The following is a 12,978-nucleotide window of genomic DNA, read 5'->3' on the forward strand; positions in this document are numbered from 1 at the left end:
TTAATCCATGGCAGAGCGTCCTGTATGGTTTTTACCTTGGAAATCGGAGCACCTGAAGTAAACCCACACACACGTGAACTGGTCAGGTGAGGGCAAGAGTGCTGGCCAACAGTAAACAGGAGTTTAGTAAAACGGTGACCACCAAGACAACAGCTTTGACTGATGCTATAGCTAACGGCTCTGCTGCTCAATTAAAGTAAGACAAGCTCACTGATTCATCAAGGAGGATTTATGTTCATATTTTTTTTTTTACATACTCAGCGATCCCAAGGAAAAACCATCCCAATCCATATACACGTAACACATACATACAATGGCATATAATGCAAAGGGAGTAATTACTGGAGACAAAAAAAAAAATCACAGTGTAAGTATAAAGGTATAAAAGACAGAGTCTTCAACCTCTGGTCCTTCAGCCCCTGTGTAAATGCTCTCTGTATCCAGAAGTAGCCATAAAACGTCTATTTTTATGTATTTTTGTGCAATAAAACCTTCAGAGACCTCTTGCAATCAAATGCAATAAATGAGAAACATTAAGAAAATATAAAAAGGATTATTCTTACTACCTGTTTTTTTTATTGGGATGCACATTATTTACTAATATACTAATAATTTGGTTTTTTTCACTTATGTCTGAAATACTTAAAAAGGCCTGTATATATTCTGGGTTTTTAAAAAGTCACTTTTTTTTTTTTTTTAAAGTAGGCTTCTACATGCCTGTGCATTTTTATTCATTTCGTTGTTTTGGCTTGTGTGAACAATTGTGCAAATGTTAGCAGTTCATAGTGTAGTCCCTTAATTTCGTAAATGCAACATAAACTACAGCTTATATAGCTAAATCCATGAGATTCATGAATGGGGTTTGAATATGTTTTGCGGCTCTATAAAAGTTCAATCCATTGACTTTATTGATAAAGGAAGAAAATGGTTCCCTGGGTCATAAAGGTTGACCATGATATAAGGGTTCAGGTGCACAGAGTCCCAGCTCAGTAAAGGAGTGGGGCGTCAAACTGATTTATTCCTTCATAAAGTATACATAAAGTGTCTTCTTCTTATTCCTGTTACACAATGATCAACATTGAAAAGCTTAGGATGTGTACCGAAGGAAAAGTAAAACACATCTCTCAACACTAATCACCACAAATATAATTTTCTAACCAGTAAAGTAAATCACAGTATAGTTGGCACAGAACATGTATAATAAAAGGTAAGTCAGCTTTAAAAAGTTTGAATATGAAAGTAAACTTGAGTATTCTGTATTTGCGTTATAATATAAGAATGCAAGACGGAAGTCAGTGCATTGTGTAAGTTGCATTGCTAATTGACTTTGGTAGAATAAAGTGTAACTCGTACACTTGACAGGAGGTGAATGTATGTATATGATGCAAAACAAACATCCTGTGTTCATTTTCTCCCATTTGTCATGCGACTGGTCAGATATCTCTGTCTTCATCAATGCATTCTTTTGTGTGTAAATTCCTTCATCTCTCCAACATGAGTTCAAAGTGCAGACTTCGCTGTGGAAACTTCGAGCAGGAGACGAGGAGGCATCATGGCCGCTCTTGCTACAAGAAGCACAGGAGGAGTTAACATTGTGAAAACATCGTCAGACTCGACAGAATAATGCCAGACATCCTCTCTCGCTTTTTACTGTTCTGCTTCACCGCTTCATACCTGCATTGTGCTATAAATCCAGGGCAGAACACTGCTGACTTTGGTGTAAACGCCAGGCTTGTTCCTCAAACCACAGCCTGATCCCCAGCTGGTGATTCCCACCAGATACCAGCGCTCCTCTCCCGGACACACCAGAGGTCCACCGCTGTCACCCTAAGACAATAAAGAGTGTCTGTCGTTATCGCTAGGGTTCGAAACATGTCTTAGAAATAGTCAGTAAAACCCTGTGTTGAGCTGTCTGTTCACCTGACAGGAGTCTTTGCCTCCCTCCAACGTTCCAGCACAAAGCATGTGGTTTGTCACGGCACCTCTGTACACGTTGCGACTGTTGCACACTCGTGTGTCAATGATGTCCACATTCACTTCCATCAGATCCCTTGAAGCAATGCCTGAAATAAGAGTTAGTCAATAAATTATCCCAATAAGACTTCATCAAATAAGAATGTCATAAACCTCAACAAAGAAAATAAATATGCACTAACTGTAATTTCAAGTTGCACAATAACAAACACAATAACTATTCTACGAGCATTTCACCTAGTCCCTTTTCCCAAATTGATCTAATTCCAGGTAGATCAACATGTGCTCTTATGTCCTGTGCCATTTGATAGCTTCTATTCTGCACCTACTGGGTATTCCACAGAGCTTTACAAGAATCCCTTACAGTGTATGTAATGTCCACACAGACAGCAGCCACTATTCTCTCCTTGACACATAACAGCGTCATTCAGAGTGTGCCTGTGCTTATGAATAAATCCCTGATTAGTGTCTTCTTTTCAGTTAGTAACTGAGCTACCCTTTTTCTCTGAGTTAATGCTCAATGAATTGCTGAAATGTGCAATACAGATAAAGTTGCCTTACCATGACTTGTGTTCACATTTAATCCTTCCATTTGATGTTGTAAAGACAATTTGTGGGGCAAACCTGTTACTCATATTTATTTATGGATTTTGTGGTGCTATACAGTTTAATTTTTCTTTTACTTGGAATTAGCTTTGTTTATATGTACCCAATACAACAAAGTGATCTCACAGGAAGGCCAAGATTTATGTGGCATTGTAAAAACCTTTTAAGAAACTCAATGAAATGTTCACAGAAAAAGCTTTAACATTTAGTTGTGAAACATGATGTGTTCACATGAAAGTACCACAAATCTGAATTACTAGATACACTGTCTGTTTTTGGTTGCAAGGAGTAATGTATACATTTATCTGACATGATTTTACAGTATGCTTCCTGAGTACGGCTGTTTTTTAAGTAGCTCTGAATCTTTTCTTTTTATTCTAGTCAAGACAAGACATATAGAACTGCTATGAACAACAATGAAAATAACTTCAACATCAACTTTTAAGCAGCAAAGGTCCATGTGTATAAATCACACGACATTGTGGTTTATAATAATAGAAATAAAAAACCAGGACTGAAACTAAGCCATGTGTTACATTTCCAGTGTACTCTGTGGCACCACATTCCAGCTTACCAGACCCTGATTCAGTAGTACCAAATCCTGAGGTCCAGCATTTCATTCCAGGAGGAAAGATTTGTCCAGTCGCGGGCAGGCAAGCTGGCTGAACTTTTTCTGAATTAAACAAAACAAAAACAAAAAAAGCATTTATGTACCTTGTGCAAACACATCAACAGATGTGCGTGTTCTAAAAGATGAAACTATATAGACAAACACGCAGTGTGAGGCGGAAGCAGAACCATTGTGTTCGGCTTATCAGTATCAGTGTGACTTCTGCACACTTTCAAAAGCCAAGACTCAACAATGAGGGAATTCTGCTCTAATCCTTAAGTATGAAGCATATCAAGAATGTGGACCAGATGGTAAACTACTGTACCAGTTGAGTCTAACAATGTCAAATACTGTTTGTTGTTATAGTGTGACAACTTAGTGAAGCTGCGGCTTATTATAGATTTCTTGAAACTGTATCTGGGTCGGACAGCTGATGTCCTGCCTTCTAGTTCATCCAACCTCTGTGTTCATCCTACACTACTTACTCCTTTTGCAAAGATACTTACTTTTAGCATTACGAGCTTTTGTTGCATTATGCAAGACTATCTCTCTATACCTTGAACAAAGAGGCGTTCGTCTTTCAACATCTTCTTGACTTTGACTATGCTGCAGAAAGGTTTTCTTCTTGAACTTGATGTTGGGCTTGTGTCCACAAGAGTCAAATTCCTCACACTGCCTCAGACATAAAAACCATGCAAATATCAATATTGTTTTAATTAAATGAAAATGCAACCAACCATTAAAAGTGACTTGAGATGCAAGTTTGATGATGGCAATATCTTGGTCATTAGTCGAGCTGTTATAGAGCTTGTTGACTATAATCTTCTCCACCAGGAAGGGCTCAGGCAGATTGTCCAGAGACACCACTCCACCATAGACTTTCCAATTCCGAGTATTGGACATTTGCCTTTAACAACACAGATAATGACCAATTAAAACCATTGCGTTATTATGCTGTCATCGACATATGGTCATATTTTTTGTTTAATAATATGCACTCTAAAACTATGTACACAACATAACAGCAAGAATCATCAAGGATAGGAATAACTGCAGGGTCACTTCCTGAGTCCCTTACCTTGGGAAACAGTGAGCAGCGGTCGCCACAAAATCAGGAGCGATCAGGACTCCGCCGCAGACGTGGGATTCGCTGTAGTGGAGGGTCACCTGCCAAGGCCACTGACCAGATTTAGCTATGGTGCCGCCAATGATCCGAGACGCCGACTGCTGTTTACCACAGTCTGAAAATGGCAGACGCATGCTCATTAAAATGCAGTAGCAGTAATTGTAAGCGATATTGTTACTGTGGTGGTTTGAAGTGGACACAGACAGTCAGGGAGGGATCAAGCTTGTATACAACACATATCAGAGGGAACAGATGGAAGCTCCTTACCCACACACTGCAGGGAGACAGTCTGCTGGTTTGGACAGGATGAGCTGCATGATAACAAAATGGGAAAAGCAGGTTCGATGACACAAGTACACACAAGAAACTAACATCAATGTTAAACAAAAGACTTCACATGACGAGATACATACCTCACGTTTACAAGACCCTGGATAGGAGCCTCTGATCTGTCGACCAGGGTTAAACCAGTGGAGTTCTGTGTCTTAATTGCTTTAGTATTATAAGACCTAGGGATGAAGAGACATCAGTTCAGGAAGGTGGAAAGGAAAAAACTTTCACATACAGACAACAATTTGCCAAATCAATGTCTGATTGGGTTTGAAAACCCATTCTGCTTCTAAAATACTACAGTCACCCCTGTGGAGGATCGATTCAAAGCTAAACACAAAGCAGCAGGTGAGGAGAAATTAGATGTTTGCCTGCTGACATTGAAAGTGGAACCTGCAGAATAACAGGCTGAATCCCTGAGCTAGAAGACTGAAGGATTAGGAAAGATGGTAGTATATAGTGTAATGAAACAATCCCAGTGTAGGCGGCTTTTTAACGTTTCAACTTTAGTGAAGTAGGGCACACTTCACCCATCAAAGAGGGTGAGTTGTGGTGAGTCCTTACTTTCTGAATCCTAAGCCTTCACAGAGCCGGTTGGCCATGTTCTGATCCCAGCTGTCATAGCACACTGGCAGGAAGCGGCCATCTTTCGCTGTCCTCACCTGCAGGCTGTTGTCTCTCCCAAATCGCACTGGCAGAGACATGGAAGGAGAGGAAAGAAACATCACAGTTAAGACGGCAACTCTCTTTGGGCTGTGGGATGAAGCTGGAAAATTGTGAGAAACATGAATGCATCCCAAGGGATAACATGCAGACTTACGGGTGTTCTCGCTGTGAAGTCAAAGTGCTAGTATTACTGTAAGTCCTCCAAATACAATTCACTAGTGTATAACGATCTAGTCTTCTCCTGTACTGCTTTACTCAATGACCTCCTGGTGTATACCTACACACATATATATATATATATATATATATTTATATATATTTTTTGAGTCATTATTCTGTACATATTTTGGAGGGACATCTTTTAGGCTGTCGAATTTTTTTCCTATCTTGCACTCTCTCAATTTGGTTTGATTCTTGTTTTTGTTTGGGGCTACTCACCACAATTTGTTTCATCGGTGCCAATGTCACAATCTCTTCTCGCATCGCACTGAACCGTGGTGTTGGGGCAGTTGTCAAAGTTGTCGAAGTTTAAGAAAGAGCCTGAGTTGTTATCATCGTCATTATTGAAGTACAGGATGGATGCTGTTGCCAGCCTAGTGCCATAGCGAACTGTGGGTGGGGTGAAGTAGATATTAAAGCATAGGAAGCAATACAATGGCAATCACGAAAAAGCACAATATACAAAATATGAAAAATGCATAGGATGACTGATAAAGACAAAGGTTTAGAAGATTTACATGGTTTACAATAGAAGACTGTCAAACTATTCATCAGTTTTTACCTTGGCTTGTCTGAAGTTTTGCATTTCACCCAGTCTTTGGCTATGGTAGCCCTGATGGACCGTCTTACCAACTACCATTCATTTTTGTACACTAAACTGTCATGTGAACTATGCCTTATCAGGCATGTGAGTCTGTGAATGGCCACGCAATTAAATGAGTTTAAAATCCATAAAAGAAGATTGCATGGTGGTTAGCACTCTTGCTTCAGAACAAGAACAAATCCAGTTTAGGATAGGAGGGTTTTAGGTATAATCAGGTTTCATCACACAGCCCAAAAGCTTGCACTTGAGGTTAATTCGTGACTTTAATTGCCCACAAATGGAATTTATCTGTGTGTGGTTGTCTGCCTCGCTGTGTTTGCCCAGGGTGTATTCTGCCTTCACCCATAGTCAACGGGGAGTGGCTCCAACTCCTCGCGACTCTTAATTGGGTGGTAAAGAAGAGGGATGGATTGAAATACCAGAGGTTGGATATGTAATGAAGTCCAACATTGCAATTATTGCTCTCTTTTCCCAAGGAGGTCTTTTCTTCCTCAAGAAATAGTGATCATTTCATACATAAACTAAGATTTTGATATGACTTACCAAACAGCTTTCTTTACAAATTTAACTGAAACAAACCCAAATCAAAAACAAATCCCACTGTTTCCAAAACCAAAAGGGAACGAAAGATACTGGAGTGACTGTTCTGTATACACTGCTTGTAGTCACAACCAGCCTGAATAAACAAGGACAGCAAATTCACATTCAATAACATGCCAAGATATTTGTAGGGGAAAACAAAACATACCTCCAAGCCAGATAGCCAGTGCAAGCAAGCCAATCAGGATTAAAGCTGACCCCGACCCACCATAACACTGTGCATTATTCCCACAGCATCCTTTTTTCTTTCTGGGAGCTAAACAGCAAACAGAATGAAAACATACACACATATCTGTATAAATATTCCTCATAGCTGTTCATTTTCACAAATACATACATCAGATGTGTTTATCACTGACATGCATTGGGCTGTGCAACTTTGGGGACGGCCACAGGCGGTGAATACTGAGGGATGTAATGTGGGTAGGAATGAGGTGTCAGGTCCAGTGGCAAGCCATACACATCTTCATAAGACTTGGAGGATGGTTGGACCGTGAAATCCACAGAGGAGTAAGGAGGAGGGGGGGTGTTCTAGGAGAGAAAGACAACATTCACAGGTACCACACAATGCAATGTCCATTATTGTGTATTTATGATCTAAAACATAACACAATGCAGACATGTGGAATCTTTTCAGTTAGTCAGTAGATATATAGTTTGTTGCGCATAGATGTTTATTCACCAAAAGTTGTCCAATACTGTTTCAAGTTTATCTTCAGGCAACAACTATGTCCAGACAAAAGCAAGTTATGTGTCTCGGAAACCGTTCAGGTTAAACAGTTCATTTCCTCATTTTTCAGGGTATGTGATATCTTCTCTGTCTTTTTCAGACAAAAGGCCATGAATCTATAAATATTTGGATTTGTTTAAACTGATACTTTATCATCAGCTCACAGGGTCAAATGTGGTATAGAACCTGAACAAAAAAATAAAAAAAGAATTTTGATGGATGCATACTTTTATTCTCGGCCAAAACTAAAAACATGAGCTCACTGGGAATGACTCATCATAAACTAGAACGGGCACTTGGTAAGCTGCATACCTTCGTCAACACCCCATTTGTTTGCAGAACCGAGTTAGCAACGCTAGCATGATAGCCGTTAGCTCATATCGATGCTAACTAGGTAGCTACATCACTGTGTGAAACACTGAGCAGAGAGTGTCTCCATGGCAACAGACACTGATCTCCTTTAAACTCCTTTGGTCGCCCAACTTTTGTTGGAGAAGGCAATTAGACTAAAAGTTAGTGACGCACTGTTTCTGGAAAAAAACTGTCACTGGTGTTTATCGACAACTGTTCACCTGATCTTGCACAATTTTAAAGATTATTCAGCATGTTGCCATTTCTTTACTCTTAACTGCCCCAAACATTATTAAAGAAGAGTGGAAATTTAGTTTTTGATACGTCTGGCTGGTTAATGTCCAAAGCTACGGCAAAAAGACATGTTTAAAGACATTATGTTTGTTTTTTGCAACATACATGAGATCAGGAAATACTTCGATTCTTCCACCGTTCTTAATGTAAAAAAAAAAACGCTAAAGAAAGGCTTCCTCTCAGAGGTAAGGGCTGGTTTGCAAGCCAACAATGTCAGCTATTTAAGGTAGGTAAACAGAGCGACTGACTGCTCTGACAATTGTTAACCTGTTTCTGTAAAGGGTGCAGGATGAACTCACAATACACCTACATTCATGCTGAATGAGGAGCAAGATGAAACTACAAAATTCCCTCTGTAATTTTGTTTCCTTGTCTTTTACTGCCAACATCAACATTTCATCTCCTCCGTGCGGGACGAGTTATGCACCAAAAACGTCAAAAGAAGAATTTAATTAAATGGCCGCCTAGGATAGTAATCTTTGCGCTTCTCCTCTAAGGCACGCACAAGAATAAAAATATTTAATGGCAGTAATCTCTGTGCCTTGCCACTTAAGGCTGGTACACACTATAGGATAATTTTGTCCCAGTGTCCCCCTCCCAAAAATCAGGTGCAAAAGCCCGATTGTGGGATGTTTGCAAACAACATTGTATCTGATTTTCCTGTGGTGTGGGGTGTTTTAAGAGTGATTTGGTCCAGTCCGATCCGCTTGGAAGGTCTAGAAAGGACAAATTGTAGATAACGAACATGTTCATTTAGGAACAACTAGGAATCCTGTAGTATGTGTCCTGCTCTGAGAGTAGATGAGCAGCACGGCGTGTCCTGTCCTGTCCAACAGTATGAAAGCCAAGCCAAATGATAAGCAACACTGTTGCGAGAGCCAAAGGTAGAAAATTCCCGACTTGTTAATGAGTGACTTCAAGATGATATTAATTCATTGGACAATATAAACAGATCTGCACAGCACTGTGACTACTCAGTTTTACTTTATTTATTATTCCTCACTGCTCTTCTTTTACTTTATTTTTCCCATGAAGTGGTTTTGAGGCTGTTTCCCCCGTGAGTGCATTTTGTGTTGGAGTATTAATTCCTCGCTGTGTAGATGTGCGCTCCATAATTTCATGTTTCTGCAGTTATATCAGACGTGACCATTATTATTAACATCATTATTACAGATGAACCCTCGGGGAGCTAAACAGACTTGGGAACAAGTCAAGAACAAGAACAAAAACATCCTTCAACTCCCCAGTGACAAGGATTTACTTTATTATGTCAAACAGATTGCTTAAAAATCTCTCTCTAGGCTCAGCGCTGAGTATCCAAAGTGGGCAGTACTAGTAATAGGCGCGCCAATCAGGATATTCTAAAAATAGGCAGGTCATTTTCCAAGAGATCTGATTGGTCAAGAGACGGTGCTTCTATGCTTTGCTCTGGAGTAGTTTAGACATTCGGAGTACCTGAGTGATTTATCCCGATAAGAAGTGAATCTGCTTCGCAGTACGGAAAACCCAGAGTTAATCCTGAAGTTACTTCGATAAGAGGAAATCTCAAGTCATAATATAGGCCCGAGGTTGATTTGAGGCAACATGTTTGTTCACATGTACATTCCATGTTTGTTAACGCTGAAGTCACGTTGGACTCCGCAAGATTTGATATATTGAGCGTGAAGAGCCTGGTACTCTGCTGAAGAATCATTTAATGTGTAGTGAGCGCCATAGTGGACATCAGACACTATAGGATAAGAAGCGAGAGCTCTTGTGCGATCTGTCTTTTGTCATCGTCAAGTGTGTGGTCTAAATCTGTGAAGGTTTGAAAAATCCTGTAGTGTGTAACAGCCTTAAGGCAGGTACAAGAATAAGAAACCAAAGTGATTTGAAGATCTGATGAGCTTTCAGGATTCCATGCATTTGTAATGTAGCTGACGAGAAGATATCCAAAGTAAAGCAATAGTTTCCATTCATCTTTCATTCCACTTTATCCAACTAAAGTTTGTGAGCACGCTAGAATTGATCTCAGTACACAGAGTACACAGAGTACAAGTTGCGGAAGCAATGTCATCTCCTTATCTAGCAGTAAGTCTCCACAGGATTGTGTGCTCCCATTTGTGAGGGTCTTGCATGTCTGATACTCATTGCGTCAGGCTGATTTGTGACATGGGAAATGCGACTTGGGAAGGTTTTTGAATGCAGACCACAATGTGACTAAACGTGTTTGAGCAGCACAAGACCTGGCACGTGACCCGATTACCTTGCAGCAGTGCCACCTCAGTATTTACAGAAACTGATGCATTGTGAGGAGACATGTTTGTACCAAGTTGTTTTTTTTTCCAATTTGATAGAGCCTTTAATATATGAAAAGTGGAATTAGGCCAAGTAGAACATTGACCGATATCAAGTACATCAGGAGAAAGTGTTCCCACCCCTTAAAAGAAAATAAATGGTTACATAAAGTTGAACTAGTTTCCAGGTAGATATCACTGACAAAAAGCAGAAATATAATAATTGCCTATTAAGACGTTCGTGTGTGTGTGATGCGACCAATATGGCATTTTCATCAGGCCACTAAAAAATTAGACATTCACATTTATGGTGTTATCATCTGTTCCTGCCTTTTTCAAAACAATTTAGTACTTACGTCCAATTGTTATATGAACAAATCTGTCAATAATTAAGTCAGAAATTTTATAATATTTCTCAAACGCCAACTAACAATGGATCATCTGTTGTGTTGTGACCCGTTTGCATCCAAATTATGGTGGCATCTTCTAAACCCGAGTGGAAAAAGGCACAAAGAAAGGTTATGTAATGCTTTCTTCACTGCTTATATTCCTTGTAAGTTACTGTGGATTGCCTTGTGTCTGAACGGTGCTTTATAAATAGAGTTGCCTTGCCTTGCCTTCAGTAGTCCAGAAGCACTTTATATCATTAAACAAAATCACCCTTTCACACGCACACAAATTGGGATGGTTGCCACACAAGGCATTCGGAACAATTTAGGTTAAGTGCGTTGCTCAAGGATTCTTTGGCAGTGGTCAGTCTGGAACGGAAGATGACGCACCCTACCGACCGAGTTTCGACGGCACTGGGGTAACTGCTGATGGACTTCCAGACAAAGGAGTTTCATAGGACTGTTTCCTTGGCTTCCTGATCAAGTTTCAAAGTAGGCCTAAAGGTAGATTCCATCTGAGCTAGTTGGCCTCGCTGAAACAGGCGGAGCTGTAGGTTTGTTATATTTCCCAGTGGAGTGCACATGATCATATTGCCTTTCACCATTATTGTGCAAAACTACTGAAAGAATTTAAAGAGTAGAGACCTATGTGAGATACAAAACCTCAACACTTCAGTCAAACATTAACCATGGATGAGAAAATGAGTAAACTGCCTGTCTGCCTGGCAGGAAGCGTCTGACAATGTTTAGCTTACAGATATGGAAAAAAACATGTTTTGCATTTGTGTACCATCCTACACAACAGACAGTGATCTGTGTTCACAGTATGGACACATTTAAATATCCCATCGTCAATTTAACTTAAAATTGTAAAGGTTAGCCAGATACTCCATGTAAATCTTATTAGAAGCGTGTTTACATCTTATTAAGCATTATCTACATTTCACAAATTCACCAACTTTTTTAAAGGAGCTTGAAAGTCTGTGAAAGATTCAATAAGCTATTGTCTTTAGATTCTTGATGGTTTTTGATGGATTTTATTTTACATAAAGGCATCAGCTTTGGTTATGGAGCATACAAGAATGGTAACAGTTGTGGAACAACATCATTTTCATATTAACTAAAGACTTCCTGGATTGTTTCTGTAAAAATGTGTGACATCACATCTCGAAGATCAGGTCTTAGCCTGAGAAACCTTCCCCCTCTACAGCAATCATAGCAAAAGATAGGCTCCATTATTATACTGCCTGGTAATTTGAAAACAAAATGTAACAAAATTTGAAACACGCCTTTTTGCTTAAGAGAAGTTGCCGTTTTGCTGAGCTGCTACCGACAATCAGAATTGCAAGAAAATTCCAGGAGTTTGAGCAAAATCTGTGTGAAAGTGTAAAAGTGGAGGCTTGAAGAAATTAATGAGAAAACCTGCATGGAAACGCCAGGTAAGTAAAAACCAAGAACACCTGTTCTCAGTCTACATGTTCTCCGTGGCAGATGATCTCAGCAAACAAAAAACTGAAATCCAAAGAGAGAGGTGCACAAATAGAAAACATGCAATCGCTCTGCGTAACAGGTGAGTCTCTGGAGGAACTTTAAGTATTGATAGAAGTGAAGCAAGAGTCAGATGAAGAGCAAAAAGACACCCACTGACAAGAAGTGGTTGTTTTATTCTTACAAAACAGAAGTAAAAAGTCAGAGCTTACCGTGCCATTTTTTTCCATTGGACTCAAAAAGAATGTTGAAGGTGAGTGGCAGGTGGGTGGAGCCTTTTTTCACAGCCAGGTTTACTCAGTCTTGGCGCTGTGCTCAGACCATTGTAGGGCCACAATAAACACCTCTCCTCGCTCTCCTCTCTCTCTTCGATTCCTCTTCTTTCTGCACGACTGCTTGTCACTAACCTTCAACCAAACAATCACGGGTAGATCTACTTTCTCACTCCCTCCTTAACACCTCCCACCTTCATCATTTTCTCCACCATTCTTTCTTCTCTTTACAAAAAAGGGTGTGACCTCAGTATAATTTACCCCCACCAGCCAGACCGGTTTTGTAGCTTTAAAAGACAGTCAGAGATAATTTCCCTGAAGTTTTTCGTTCTAGTAACACCTGAACTTTTATGGCAGGAAAAGTAAATTTTTTCAACTAAATTCTGACTTGCAGGTTTTTCACACATGGTGAGTCTGCTCTTTAAAGTTATTATTTTTCCAAG

The 12,978-nt window shown here is 39.8% G+C and overlaps 1 protein-coding gene across 1 annotated transcript; it reads right to left on the reverse strand.

Moving 5' to 3' along the window:
- Window positions 1-214: 214 nt before the first annotated feature.
- tmprss13a (transmembrane serine protease 13a) lies at window positions 215-12,757 on the reverse strand. Its single transcript, XM_080459855.1, has 13 exons — window positions 12,476-12,757; window positions 7,095-7,266; window positions 6,884-6,991; window positions 5,751-5,921; window positions 5,211-5,337; window positions 4,730-4,825; window positions 4,584-4,627; window positions 4,269-4,431; window positions 3,928-4,097; window positions 3,155-3,253; window positions 1,921-2,063; window positions 1,675-1,827; window positions 215-1,565 (listed from the first exon to the last, which is right to left on the reverse strand). The coding sequence occupies exons 1-13, from the start codon at window positions 12,491-12,493 to the stop codon at window positions 1,551-1,553; spliced, it is 1,479 nt and encodes a 492-aa protein (XP_080315981.1). The 5' UTR covers window positions 12,494-12,757; the 3' UTR covers window positions 215-1,550.
- Window positions 12,758-12,978: the final 221 nt, after the last annotated feature.

Source organism: Lipophrys pholis, assembly GCF_963383615.2.
Source record: "Lipophrys pholis genome assembly, chromosome: 3".
NCBI classification, from domain to species: Eukaryota; Metazoa; Chordata; class Actinopteri; order Blenniiformes; family Blenniidae; genus Lipophrys; species Lipophrys pholis.

What these genes read in the sequence shown, in the direction of transcription:
- tmprss13a (XM_080459855.1), bottom strand. An exon ending in CACCGATGAAACAAATTGTG is followed by an intron (nt 5,338 to 5,750) that starts GTGAGTAGCCCC and finishes TGTCTCTGCCAG; the next exon opens with TGCGATTTGGGAGAGACAAC. An exon ending in GAGGCAAAGACTCCTGTCAG is followed by an intron (nt 1,828 to 1,920) that starts GTGAACAGACAG and finishes TTATTGTCTTAG; the next exon opens with GGTGACAGCGGTGGACCTCT.